The sequence below is a fragment of the Bos mutus genome, chromosome 10 (assembly GCF_027580195.1).
Source record: "Bos mutus isolate GX-2022 chromosome 10, NWIPB_WYAK_1.1, whole genome shotgun sequence".
In the NCBI taxonomy this organism is placed as follows: Eukaryota; Metazoa; Chordata; class Mammalia; order Artiodactyla; family Bovidae; genus Bos; species Bos mutus.
The window spans coordinates 47029097-47042750 of record NC_091626.1 but is presented as its reverse complement, the minus strand read 5'-3'; the positions used below and the strand labels follow the sequence as shown (position 1 = coordinate 47042750).

General features: G+C 40.9%; 1 protein-coding gene across 2 annotated transcripts in view; it reads left to right on the top strand.

Annotated features, from left to right (window-relative positions):
- FBN1 (fibrillin 1) overlaps window positions 1–13654 on the top strand; it is a 265235-nt gene that overhangs the window by 43791 nt on the left and 207790 nt on the right. For both annotated transcript variants that reach the window (XM_070377862.1, XM_070377863.1), the window contains exons 5-6: window positions 5751–5846; window positions 9186–9281. In XM_070377862.1, coding sequence (XP_070233963.1) covers window positions 5751–5846; window positions 9186–9281 — 192 coding nt within the window. The remainder of the gene's footprint in view (window positions 1–5750; window positions 5847–9185; window positions 9282–13654) is intronic.

Genomic DNA, 13654 nt, shown 5'->3' with positions numbered 1-13654 from the left:
CTTTTTCTCCTAAAGGTCTAAGACTCACAAAGAATGCAAATTTGGTAAACATGTTTGTGGCAAAGCAGGTGAATAAAATCCTATTATCAATGGACATGAATTTGAGCAAACTCCAAGAGATAGTGGAGGGCAGGGGAGCCTGACGTGCTTACTACAGTCCAGGGGGTCGCCAAGAATAAGATACGACTTAGCACCTGAGCAACAACAGCAGTCGGTTGCTGAGCTTGCTCCTCTGGCCTAAGGATACATGGTTCACTGGTTTATTGGGGCCGATGGACTAACCGTGCCTTATTGTTTCCCAAGTCTGATCAAGGGCTTTTATTTTTTAAAGGAGAAAGAATATTTTATGCTGGAAAAAGTTTACCTGAAAGATAGGGTAGAAAAAACATATAAGAACGTATCAGGGAGGTTTTTATTATATTCCATTTAAATATAAACTTATTTCTTTCCAGAAAGAAGAACTCATTCTGTTTTTCAATTTAAAAACTCATGTAAAGTCACTGTTTAAACTACTGTTCGCTTTTTTATCTCAAAGTAGCTAAATGGCTTTGTTGCTCATGTGGGAATGGAAATTAGCTCTTGGCATGAACCACTTTAATTGAAATCAGTTTGTGGGTTGAGTTCCTTTGCTGCTTGACAGATGACATCATTTCCTGTGCTTTTCCCAATCCTCACTGTTTTGCTAAGATAGGATGAAGCTAAGTTTAACTTCAGATTTGAAAGCAACTTACACCTTTTCCTGACCTACTTAGAATATTATCCAAGTTTTTCACCAAATCATTTCTTTTGTATACTTGTAAATAGTTTTTTAGTTTGAAAACACATTTTGGCCAAGACATTTTAATAGAACTGTAGGAGCCTAAAATAACTGTTTTAATCAGTTTCCTGGGTTGGTTGATTTCTATAACAATGTTCTGACAGAGAAGTTATTTCTGCTTTTATATATGGGGAAACAAAGATAAAAATACTTTTAATAGCAACCCACTCAGAGCTATGTAAGTGCTTAGGACGCAATGGGCAACTTCACAGTCTCTTGTTTGAGTATAGCTTGTGGTGTCGTTATCATGAAGCACAAGTTAAATAAACAGAAATTAATTTGGCAGAGTTTTATATAGCACCTACAAGCAGGCAGGGAATGCTCTGAGCACTTATGGAGATATAATTAATTATCATGATGCTTCCCCCTCCCCACCCTGTGATGCTTGATGTTTTTAAACAAATGGGCTACAGATAGGAGAAATAACTTAAAAATAGGTTTGTTATAGAACATACCTTTCTGAAGAGAAGTATAAAGTACTCTGGAGTCAGAAGAAAGAGAGTTCATATCTAGTGGGGAAGGGAAGAGAAAATAGAAGTCAGGAAAGATCAAAGGAAAGAAGAGACATTTGTCATGGATCTTGGAGACAGGATTTCAGGATTTGGTAAGAACATTGTGTAAGTTGTATGTTGGAGGTTGAGAGTTCAGGGCAAAGACAAAGAGATGGATGAAAGAGGAGATTCCATGAAGAGACTAGCACGTAGTACCAGGTATTGGGTACAGCGCTTTGTAGGTACTCCGAAATATTTGTTGAGTGAATGAATGACTGATAAAGAAGCCTGTGAAAAAATTGTTGTTGTTATTGTTCAGTTGTCCAGTCATGTCTGACTTTTTGCAACATCATGGAAAGCAGCTTGCCAGGCCTCCCTGTCCCTCACCATTTCCTGGAGTTTGCCCAAGTTCATTTTCTTTGCATCAGTGATGCCATCCAGCCATCTCATCATCTGATGCCCTCTTTTCTTTCTCTCCTCAATCATTCCCAGCATCAGGGACTTTTCCAATGAGTTGTCTGTTCACATCAGATGACCAAATACTGGAGCTTCAGCTTCAACATTAGTCCTTCCAGTGAATATTCAGGGTTGATCTCTCTTAAGATTGACTGGTTTGATATCCTTGCTGTCCGTGGGACTTTCAGGAGTCTTCTCCAGCATTGCAGTTCGAAGGCATCAATTCTTTGGTGTTCTGCCTTCTTTATGGTCCAGCTCTCATAACAGTACATGACCACTGGGAAGACCTTGACTATATGGACCTTTGTTGGCAGAGTAATGTCTCTGCTTTTCAGCACACTGTCTAGGTTTGTCATCGTTTTCCTCCCAAAAGCAGTCATCCTGATTTCACTGCTGCAGTAACCGTCCGCAGTGATTTTGGAGGGCAAGAAGAGAAAATCTGTCACTCCTTCCACCTTTTCCCCTTCTATTTGTCATGCAGTAAGGGGGCCGAAGAATCGATGCTTTTAAACTGTGGTGTTGGAGAAGACTCTTGAGAGTCCCTTGGGTTGCAAAGAGATCCAACCAGTCCATTCTAGAGGAGATTAGTCCTGGGTGTTCTTTGGAAGGACTGATGCTAAAGCTGAAACTCCAATACTTTGGCCACCTCATGTGAAGAGTTGACTCATTGGAAAAGACTCTGATGCTGGGAGGGACTGGGGGCAGGAGGAGAAGGGGACGACAGAAGATGAGATGGCTGGATGGCATCACCGACTCGATGGACATGAGTTTGGGTGAACTCCTGAAGTTGGTGATGGACAGGGAGGCCTGGCATGCTGCAATTCATGGGGTCGCAGAGTCAGACATGACTAAGCAACTGAACTGAACTGAACTGAACTGAAGGGGGCCAGATGCCATGATCTTAGTTTTTTTACTATTTAGTCTTAAGCTGGCTCTTTCACTCTCCTCCTTCACCCTCATCAAGAGGCTCTTTAGTTCCTATTCACTTTCTGCCATTAGAGTGGCATCATCCTCATATCTGAGGTTATTTCTCCCGCCTATCTTGATTCCATCTTGTAACTCATCCAGTCTAGTATTTCTTATGATGTGCTCAGCATATAGGTTAAACAAACAGGGTGACAACAGACAGCTCTGTCACACTTCTTTCTTGATCTTGAACCAGTCAGTTGTTCTATGTGAATGTGAAGTCGCTCAGTTGTGTCCGACTCTTTGCGACCCCATGGACTGTAGCCTACCAGGCTCCTTTGTCCATGGGATTTTCCAGGCAATAGTACTGGAGTGGATTGCCATTTCCTTTTCCAGGGCATCTTCCTGACCCAGGGATCGAACCCAGGTCTCCCACATTGTAGACAGAGGCTTTACCATCTGAGCCACCGGGAAGTCCCAGTTGTTCTTTACAGGGTGCTAATTGTTGCTTCTTGACCCACATACAGGTTTCGCAGGAGACAGGTAGGTGATCTGGTATTCCCATCTCTCTAAGAGCTTTCCACAGTTCGTCATGATCCACACAATCAAAGGCTTTAGCATAGTCAATGAAACAGAGATAGATGTTTTTCTGAAATCCCCTTGCTTTCTCTATAATCCAGCGTATGTTGGCAATTTGATCTCTAGTTCCTCTTCCTTTCCTAAACCCAGCTTGGACTTTTGGAAGTTCTTGGTTTGCATCATGCTGAAGCCTAGCATGCTAGATTTTAAGCATGACCTTTCTAGCATGGGAGATGAGTACAACTGTCTGGTGGTTAGCACATTCTTTGGTACTACCCTTCTTGGGCATTGGGATGAGGGTTGACCTTTTCCAGTCCTGTGGCCACTGCTGGGTCTTCCAGATTTGCTGACATAATGAATGCAAAACCTTGATGACATCATCATTTAGAGATTTGAATAGTTCTGCTGGAATTTCATCACATCCATTAGCTTTATTAACAGCAGTGCTTCCTAAGGTCCACTTGACTTTGCATTCCAGAATATCTGACTCTGGATGACTAACCTCACTGTCGTAGTAATCTGGTTCAGTAAGATCTTTTTTTAATATAGTTCTTCCTTGTATTGTTTCCATCTCTTCTTGATCTCTTCAGCGTCTACTAGGTCTCTACCATTTTTATCCTTTATTGTGCCCATCTTTGGGTGGGATGGTCCCTTGGTGTTTCCAATTTTCCTGAAGAGATCTCGAGTCTTTCCGCTTTAGCCGTTTTCTTCTATTATTAAGGCATTTTTCACTGAAGAAGGCCTTCTTGTCTCTTCTAGCTGTTTTTTTTGAACTCTGCATTTAATTGGAACATATTAGGGGTAGGCACCACTTCCTTGGTGGCTCAGAGGTTAAAGTGTCTGCCTGCAATGCAGGCAACCTGGGTTTGATCCCTGGGTTGGGAAGATCCCCTGGAGAAGGAAATGAAACCCATTCCAGTATTCTTGCCTGGAGAATCCCATGGATAGAGGAGCCTGGTGGGCTACAGTCCACGGGGTCACAAAGAGTCAGACACAACTGAGTGATTTCACTTCACTTTACTTCTTCAGGGGTAGGCAAAGGAGCCCTGAAAGACCCATACGACCATCCAGAAGAGGGCCTTAAATGCTGAGATGGAGGCATTTAAGATGCCTTAAATGCTTTGTTACAGTAGAGATGGGCGCCTTTGATGGTGTTTTAGGATGTACATGGCATGTTGTTGAAAAGGTGCATCACTCTCAACTTACCTCTTTGGTACTCTGTGAGGGCATAGGGTGTATTGGGTTCTGGCACCTTCCTTTTCCTGTGTGGTGCTGAGAACTGTGTAGCTCTTTATAAAAATAGCCCTTTCTCCTGAAATCAGCAGCCTCTTTGTGATACTGAACTGAGCATCCTAGCAGAGTGTACTGAAGAAGCAGCCTGCTGGGAGGAGCCTCCTCTCTGCTCCTGGGAGAAGATGGAGGCCCAGTGCTCCACAAAGCCTAAGCATAAGAGCAAGCCTAAGCAGCTGATTTCTGCTCTTACACAGAAAAAGGGGTTCTCTTCTCTTTACGTGAAATTATTGAGGCTTTTTCTCCAGGAATTTACTCCCACAGGACAGAGTAAGCCTAATTTCCAGGCCCAATCCTGGACTCCTTGTATAGGGATGTGTCAACAATGATGAATGATTAATTCAATCAAGCCTTTAGTCTTCTCCAAGGAGGGTAGTTGATTATTTCTAGAGGACTAAGGAACAGCCTGGGATTTGGAAAGTGTTTGAATTACTGAAATAGGGACAGCCTCGGCACTGAAGGAGTCAAGGGCATATGCTGTGCTGTCATTGTCTGTCCCGGGCGTCTTTCCCTCTGGCCAACTCTAGCATCTCATGTCTCAGTCAAAGTCAGCCTGCTGCCTGGGGTCTTCCTGCCTTGGGTGTTGAAGCGCTCACACTTCTGTAAGTGACAATGTGATAAAGAGTGGATTTACGACACTGCAGGTCTTAGGTGGTTTAAGGTGACAGTTTAAACAAGGTGCTCTTTCTGAGCCAAGTCCAGCTATCTTCATTATCATGCAGTCTTGTTATTAAGTGCCCTTATAGGTCTTTTTTCCCTTCTTTCTGCTGCCTCCTAAATTTCTTTTAACATCTTTCTTGGAAATTGTCACTCTGAATGTCTTCTGCCCACCCACCTGGGACTCCGCAACTTTTAACAAGAAAAATATTGCTATTGTAATCTTGCCTTGTCTGGTCCCTCAAGGTGCTATTTTCTTGGTGTAAATTACAGAAATGACATTGAATGGTAAGTTCTGCTAAATTAAGGAAGTCATTGAGCATTCTTAAAGTCAGTATGAAAGATACAGTTACATTGAACTGTAAATGATTTTATGCACACAAAATATGACATGTTTAGCATTGTCAATTAGGTTATTTCTGCATAAATCTATGATTATTGATAAACCATTTTATTTTCTCTTCAGATCACTACAAATCAACTTCTGTGAACTGTTGAGATCTATGTACTTAAGTTGCAGAAATAAATCAGTGCTTTTTTTCTTTCTTTTCAAGTCCAACATTGTAACATTCGCTGCATGAATGGAGGTAGCTGCAGTGATGATCACTGTCTGTGCCAGAAAGGATACATAGGGACTCACTGTGGACAACGTAAGTAAACTGTGTAGATGTTAACCTACATTAACAAAAAGAATACAGAGATAAGTGATGGTGGCTTTTCTTTGACTGCCTAGGATATGGCATTTTTACAGGTGCCCAGTAACTCTTACAGGTGAACAGATCACTTCCCCAACACACAGAATATCAAATCTCTGATTAGAACCTTGTAACCCGGTTATTTGATTCATTTTTCTTTCATTTACCTTCATCACCCTGCTTACCTCGTTTCTGATTGGCAGTCACCACCCAAGGTGCAGAATTGTTGTTCATTCCACATGTATGTCTTGCATTTGATTGCCCAGCATCTCCCCCTGGATTTTCGAGTAGCATCCTCAATAAGGTATTTCAAAACTCAGCCTCGTCTTTCTCCCCAAACATGTTCTTTTTCTTGATTAATGGTGTCTGCGTCTCTCTAGTTTCCTAGTCTGGACTCTGCTATTATAACACTTCTCACACTGCTGCTCAGTGTGTTGGTTTAGGCATAAACACTGTTTATTGTGTGACTACTGTGTATCAGTCCCAGTGCTTTGCAGAGATGAAAATTCCTCTAAAGAACTTATTTTTTACTATACTAAGAATACCCTGAAGAAAATTTGAAAAGCTTAAATATATAAAAAGTAAAAATTTCCACAATCCCACCTTTCCAGATGTTATCTTCTAGTCTTTTAATGCATATTTGGTACATGAGCTCTCACTGTATGCATAATTTTTCATATAACTTTTTTACTTAAGATTTTATTAGAAGTTAGCTCCATTTTATTGAATGTTTTAAAAATATTTTTAATGGTTGCATAATAGTCTGTTGTATAGAGGTTTTACTGTTTGTTTATTGCATCCTTAATGATGAACATTTATTCACGTTGTTTCCAATTTTTGCCCATGTGTATGTATTTGCTATGATGAATAATGCTATGATAAGTAAACCAAAGTTTATTTAATACCCTCCTGACTGTCTGTACACTATGATATAAGTAAGAATGGGGGTTAAATCTTTGACAGCCCCCAGCAATAGTATGGAGGGAGAAGAGGTAGGACAGCCTCCCTACCTGGGAGACCCTTTAGCTGAGTGTTAAGGGGCGGGTAGGAGTTCTTTTGTCAGATGTTGGGAGGTGGGCCTTTTAGGCAGCTGGCTCAGCATAAGCCAAAGCCTAGAACATGACTAGCATGGGATGCCAGGCTTTGGTATTGCTAGGACTTAAGTGCCGAGGGGAGTGATGGGAAGGGAGCTAAGGTTGGAATAGAAGTCATGGGCCAGGTTTGGAGAGCCTTTATGCTTCTCCAAACATGTTCTCATCCAAAATAGAACCATGCAGTCATGCAGGGGATGGAAGTGAGAGAATAGTAACCAACAACATTCATCTATTGAGCTGTTTACTCTGTTTACCATATGCTCGGCACACATTCAGACTCTTTACATGTATTAACTCATTTGATATAACAATAGCACTTACAGGAAGAGGCCTTTATTATTAATACCTACATGAAATGAAGATGCTGGGGTACAGGGACTTCAGTGACTTGCCTAAAGCTATACAGGGAGTAATCAGCAGAGTTGGGATTTGAACCCATGCAGTCTAACTTCACAGCCCAGGCTTTTAATGCTGTGAAATACTGGCCTTATATACTTCACTCACAACAGTTTACAATGAGGAAGATCTCTGTGGCCACACTGCAGGGGTTCAACTTGAGGGAGAAGGAACAGGAAGCAGGAAGACTAGTACTAAGGCTGTGGCTCCAGAGATGGTGGGATGGGGGTGGATTTAAAGGCATTTTCAGAAAGGGGATCAGAAGGAGCCACGGTCATCCTCCTGTTCCCTTTTATACACCTGGAGGGGCAGAGCCCAGTGTACAACAGGCACTCAGGTAACACCTGTAGATTTCGAAAATCTTCCCTAGACTGAAGTTTCCTAATCTGTAAACTGGGAGGGTTGGCTTAGGCAATCTCAAAATTTCTTTTCTGCTTAAAATCTCATAATTATTACCTGACTATAAATTAAGAAGCAAATTAGAACAGTGGACATACATAAACCTCTCTAATTTTGTGATGGTAAATGGACTACTGCCTTGACTTGTGGCTGTAATGGGTTGTCTCGGTCCAAGTACACTGATCCCAATGGATGTTGAGATAGAATTAGATGCCCAAGAGATTTATTAGGGAAAAGCCTAACCTTCAGACTGTGATGCAGATCACACCCCTGTGCAAGGAGAGAGGGAAGGAAAGACTATCACAATTGTGCAAAAGAAGACTCAGACTGTAGCGCAACCTCCAAGAAAGCTTTGGTCAGGCTGATAGGGAGTCCAGAATCAAGACTGCCCATCACAGTAGCTTCATGATGGGCAGAAATGTCCAGTCTCCACGACGCTTTAGTTGCTGAGTGGTCCCCACCAGGTCGTTGGCATGAACATAGTAGCAGATCAGCCAACTAAGCTCCTCACAGTAGGTTTTCTTGGAAGGAGATCTGAGTAGCTCAACTGCATGACTGCCACAGGGTATAGGAAAGTGTACGGGGAATATATGAAGGGGGAATTGATGTAAATGGAGGTGTTAGGGAAGCCTCTTGGAGGAGTGAGGTTTGAGCTGGGCTTTGAAGGGTGGGTGGGACTGGCAAATTTGGCAGGGACAGCCTACCACCTGTGGATAAAGATGCCTAGGAAGAGGCTATGCTTGAGTGAGTTGCAGGAAGTTGTACAGAGAAGAGTTATTCAGGGAATGAGCTTTCAAGTCTTATTTTAATGTCTTTCTTGACAAGTAAAATGTCCCTCCCTCAAGGATCTCTGGACTTATCTTACCAGTATTTTCCAGAGATCCTCTTGTAACACTCATTTGGATCTTCATTATGGTACATAAATTACTGAGTGTCAGTATTTGTGTTTTGTCGTTGGCAGTTAATAGTAGTGTTTTGTCGTTGGCAGTGTGATTTAACATGCTGCATTTTTGTAAAGATGGCCAGTGTTTTCCCTCATGAAAACTGTCTGGAAATGAAACATAAATCATAAGCAAAAGAATCAGCTTGTAAAATGCAGTTCTCATCAGGGTTGTCTCTTATAAACCACCATTGTAGATACGGAACTGAAAAGCATTGCTCAGATGTTTTCCAGAATGAAACTGCCAACATTAACACAGGTATATACGCACCTATTCCAGGTAGTTTTACCTGAGTTGACTGAGGGATATCCAGGAAACTGGAACTGTACAATAAATGTTTAAAACAAATACCACAGTGACTATTTAGATTTTTTTTATTGTTGTCCTTTCAGGGAACAGTCAGTGTTACTTTATTAGCATCTACTCAGGTGAAGTTTCTCAGCTTCTCTCTCCTTATTTTACAGCCGTCTGTGAAAGTGGCTGTCTTAACGGAGGCAGGTGCGTGGCCCCGAATCGATGTGCGTGCACTTACGGCTTTACTGGACCCCAGTGTGAAAGAGGTAATTTTTTAAAATGTATCGGCGTAAAGATGTTCTGGTGGCTGAAGTGATGATTGATTTCAGCAAGCATTTGCCTTCTTGCAGCTGCTTCGTGAATTTTGCTGAGCTTTGATGAGGTTTCTGAATTGTCATTGGGAAGGTTCCTAGGATGATACAAGAGTGGCCCCAAGCCTCTGCATGTTGTTCAGTAATTCTTGTCTGGACTACAGGACTCAATAATGAGCCTATGCATAAGTACCAGTTGGCATCAAGATTAAAAGAAGAAAATTTTCCATAGAGTAAGGATTGAGCTCATTATTATCCTAGTAAGTTAGGGAAGTGGCTCCAAACAAAACAACTGTGTGGAAATGGGAAACATCCAGAATGAAACAAAAATTACACCTAAAGATCTCTTGGGACCTACTGGCTATAGTGGCATACAAGCTTAGCATTCAAAGTTCACTAGAAATATTAATTGCCGAGAAACTGTGCTTTCACAGCTGTGATTTATTCAGTACTCATTGTGGCTCATTGACGTTATGTATATTCATCCTCATTTTGCCGTGTGAGATGATCAAGGCTCTGGGTGGTCAAGGAAGCTGCCTAAGGACACACACACATATAATAAGCAGCTTTAATTTGAATGTGGCTTTTCTGTTTTCAAGTATACTGCTGCTCTTAATTGAAAAAGATTTCTACCTGCTTTGCCTACCTATCCATGCAAACATGACATTGAGATATATGTAGATGTGCAATCCCCTGATTTTTGCTTTGTTGATCATCTTTCTCTACCTTGATAGGCACGGTCTCATCATTCCTAGTTTTATAGTGAAGGTTGAGGAGATTCATTTCATATCAAATGGCAAAAATACTCTTGAAAAATACCCTATGAAAAATATTCATGAACATTTTAAACTGCAATCATCACTTTTCTCCAAAGTTGTATAAAGATCATTTTATTCTAAGATGGAAAGTGAAGATTCAGTTGCAAGTGTTGACTATATGTTATTTAAAAACAAAGAGTAGAGGGTGGTATGTGAGAAATTGTTTTCTATTTCCATTTTTACGAGTTTGTCTAAATTCAGTTCTTTGCTGATGAAGTAGCAATTCCTGTTTTAGCAAGTAACTCTACTATTACTGGATAAATTATATTGAATCTCTGTTCACAAGGCCACCACATGGTCTAGATACATGAGACACTGTGAACTCTTGGCCTTTCCATTGAACTTGGCATCATTTTGGAGTCCCTCTTTAAAACTGCTTCTTTTTTACAGTTTGACGTATTTTTATTGACTTGGAGCTAATGTATAGCTAATAGTCTCAAGAGTAACAAAGACAACTGTTTTGATTAGGCAGTATCATTCTGTGGCCTTATTATTTTACTCAGTGACAAGGATACAGGATTTAAACTGTTGAGATTAAAACTTCTTAACATGCAACTTGAGCAATGTGTGAAAATAATTCGACAAGTGATAAAAGTGGACTTAATTTGTTTTAGAAAAATCACTGATAGAATGAAGTTACAGGGCATTTTACCTCTAGGAATTTATGGCAAAGAATACTGATACCCATAGTTATAGATATTGAGAACACAGTCTAAAACTATTTGACCAACTACAGTTATTTCTTTGACCAAGATTAAGCAATGATGTGAATGGATTAAGTTGCTAAACTAGTCATGAAAACTGGCATATTTACTTAGGGATATTTCCAAATTTTGGCGTGTCTTTAACTGCTCTCCTCCATGATAAAGGTATCCTAAAATTTGCACTTAGGTATAAATACATGTTGGCCCCAAAGAAACTTCAGTGGTCATCTAAATCAAATTGACCCTTGAATGGCAGATTTTCAGGCATTTGTGGTTGTGGAGAATGGGGAGGAAAAGGTTCTTTTTAATCATTGCTGCTGCTGTTGTTCAGTAGCTCAGTCATGTCTGACACTTTGCGACCCCATGGACTGTAGCACGCCAGGCCTCCCTGTCCTTCACCATTTCCTGGAGCCTGCTCAAACTCATGTCCGTTGAGTTGGTGATGCCATCTAACCATCTCATCCTCTGTGGTCTTCTTCTCCTCCTGCCTTCAGTCTTGCCTGAAATCAGGGTCTTTTCTAATGAGTCAACTCTTCACATCAGGTGGCAAAAGTATTGGAGCTTCAGTTTCAGCATCAATCCTTCCAATGAATATTCAGGACTGATTTCCTTTAGGATTGACTGGTTTGATCTCTTTGCAGTCCAAGGGACTTTCAAGAGTCTTCTCCAAAACCACAGTTCAAAAGCACCAGTTCTTGGGTGCTCAGCCTTCTTTATGGTCCAATTCTCACATCCATACATGACTACTGGAAAAACCATAGCTTTGACTAGATGGACCTTTGTTAGCAAAGTAACATCTCTGCTTTTTAATATGCTATCTAGGTTGGTCATAGCTTTTCTTCCAAGGAGCAAGTGTCTTTTAATTTCATGGCTGCAATTACCATCTGCAGTGATTTTGGAGCCCAAGAAAATAAAGTCTCTCACTGTTTCCATTGTTTCCCCATCTATTTGCCATGAAATGATGGTACCGGATGCCATGATCTTAGTTTTCTGAATGTTGAGTTTGAAGCCAACTTTTTCACTCTCCTCTTCACCTTCATCAAGATGCTCATTACCCTTTGCCTGTTTCACCTGAGGATAATCTCAAACCTTCAAAGGGAGAAGGGAAATATGAGTGTAATTTCCCTTACCATATGGGAGAGGGGGGTTTCTTTGATTCCAGGATTATATTTCCATTTATAGTCTTCGCTGTTTTCTGTTGTTATGGAAGTTGTCTACTTACCTCTCTAAAGAATTAGAGGCAATGTATCCTTTTATTCAAATGAATGCTTGTGATTTCAAGAGTGATTAATGAAAGTGTCAGACTGAGTCAGCACAAATCCATCCTGAAGCCTAGGAAAGTATTCACTGTTACTTCAGATGGTGGGTCAGTATACTTGTTAAGTTGTGTAACTACTTAGGCTAGTTCCATTATGTTTTCATTGGAATATGGCTCTTTACTTTTCAAAATGAACTTCCAGAAAGTCTTTACTGATTTCCTTTCCTTCTTTCTGGAGACTGAGCCCGGGTCTGCTTCTGCATTCTCCCTGAGCACACTCTCCACACCTCTTTTGATAGCAGTTACACGACCAAGTGTCTTCACTTTCACTTTTCATTCATGCATTGGAGAAGGAAATGGCAACCCACTCCAGTGTTCTTGCCTGGAGGATCCCAGGGACGGGGGAGCCTGGTGGGCTGCCGTCTATGGGGTCGCACAGAGTCGGACACGACTGAAGCGACTTGCAGCAGCAGCAGCAGCAGCAGCAGCAGCACATTGTATTGAAATAGCTCATTTCCACATCCCACTCTCCCACTAGATTATAAGCTCTTCAGCAGCAGCTGTGGTTTCATCATCTCTTAGATTTCCAATCCAAACTCAATGCCTGATGCATAGTGTATGGCCAGTAAATGTTGAACTGAAATTATTTTGAAGCACCAGAAAACCACCTGGAGATATGATTATCAGATAGTGTGCAAGTATCCCCTGAAAGGAATTACTTCTTGCCTACTTGTGGTCAATCCTATTATTTTTCATTGGTTTCATTTTAAGCAGAGCTAACAGTGCCGATGCCTAATTGAATTTGGCCCCATCTTTCAGAAGTTTGGTCTTTCAGGGTCAAATGACTGTCATTTTTAAGTTGGGAAAGATGCAGAAAAGAAGATATGTTTTGACCTAAGCCAGGTGGCAATAAACAAATAATGTCTTATCATGATGTAATACACAGGGAAGGCAACATTTCTAATGTCAGTTACAAGCACGTCTCAGGATAAGCATCTTTGTTCTGGGAGAGCTTGGAACTTTATCTGCAACTACTTCAGAGAGTTGAAGATAACTCTTTGACTTATATTGAAGATATATTCGCCATCTAGATGTAGAATATTTTTGAGGGGTGATACTGGCAGGATTTAGATCACTTTAAGTCAGTAAGTGAATCTTAAGAATCCATGAACATACTGTTTTGGTTTGTAATGGAGACAAGCAGTGGATCCATGCTTGGATTACAAATCATAACATTCATTCAACCAGTGCAGTCAGACTATGAAGCAAAATTTGTCTCACTTGTAGCTTTAAGCCAGTAAAGTGAATATTTTTTATAAGAAATTTTTTGCCAATCAGTCCAACTGGGCAGGTGATAATGATACTCTTGCCTGTTTACATTCAGAGGAAGAAAAGTAGAGGCCTGTGACTTGTTTGGCCTGTAATGTTGAAATTTTAAAAACTGAATTAGAGTAGCTTTATTTATAGTTTCCAGTTTGCCGCAGTCCCTACCACTCCCAGGATGTCATCCATCCTGCTCACTTTGTTCATTTAGCTTACCTTTAGCCT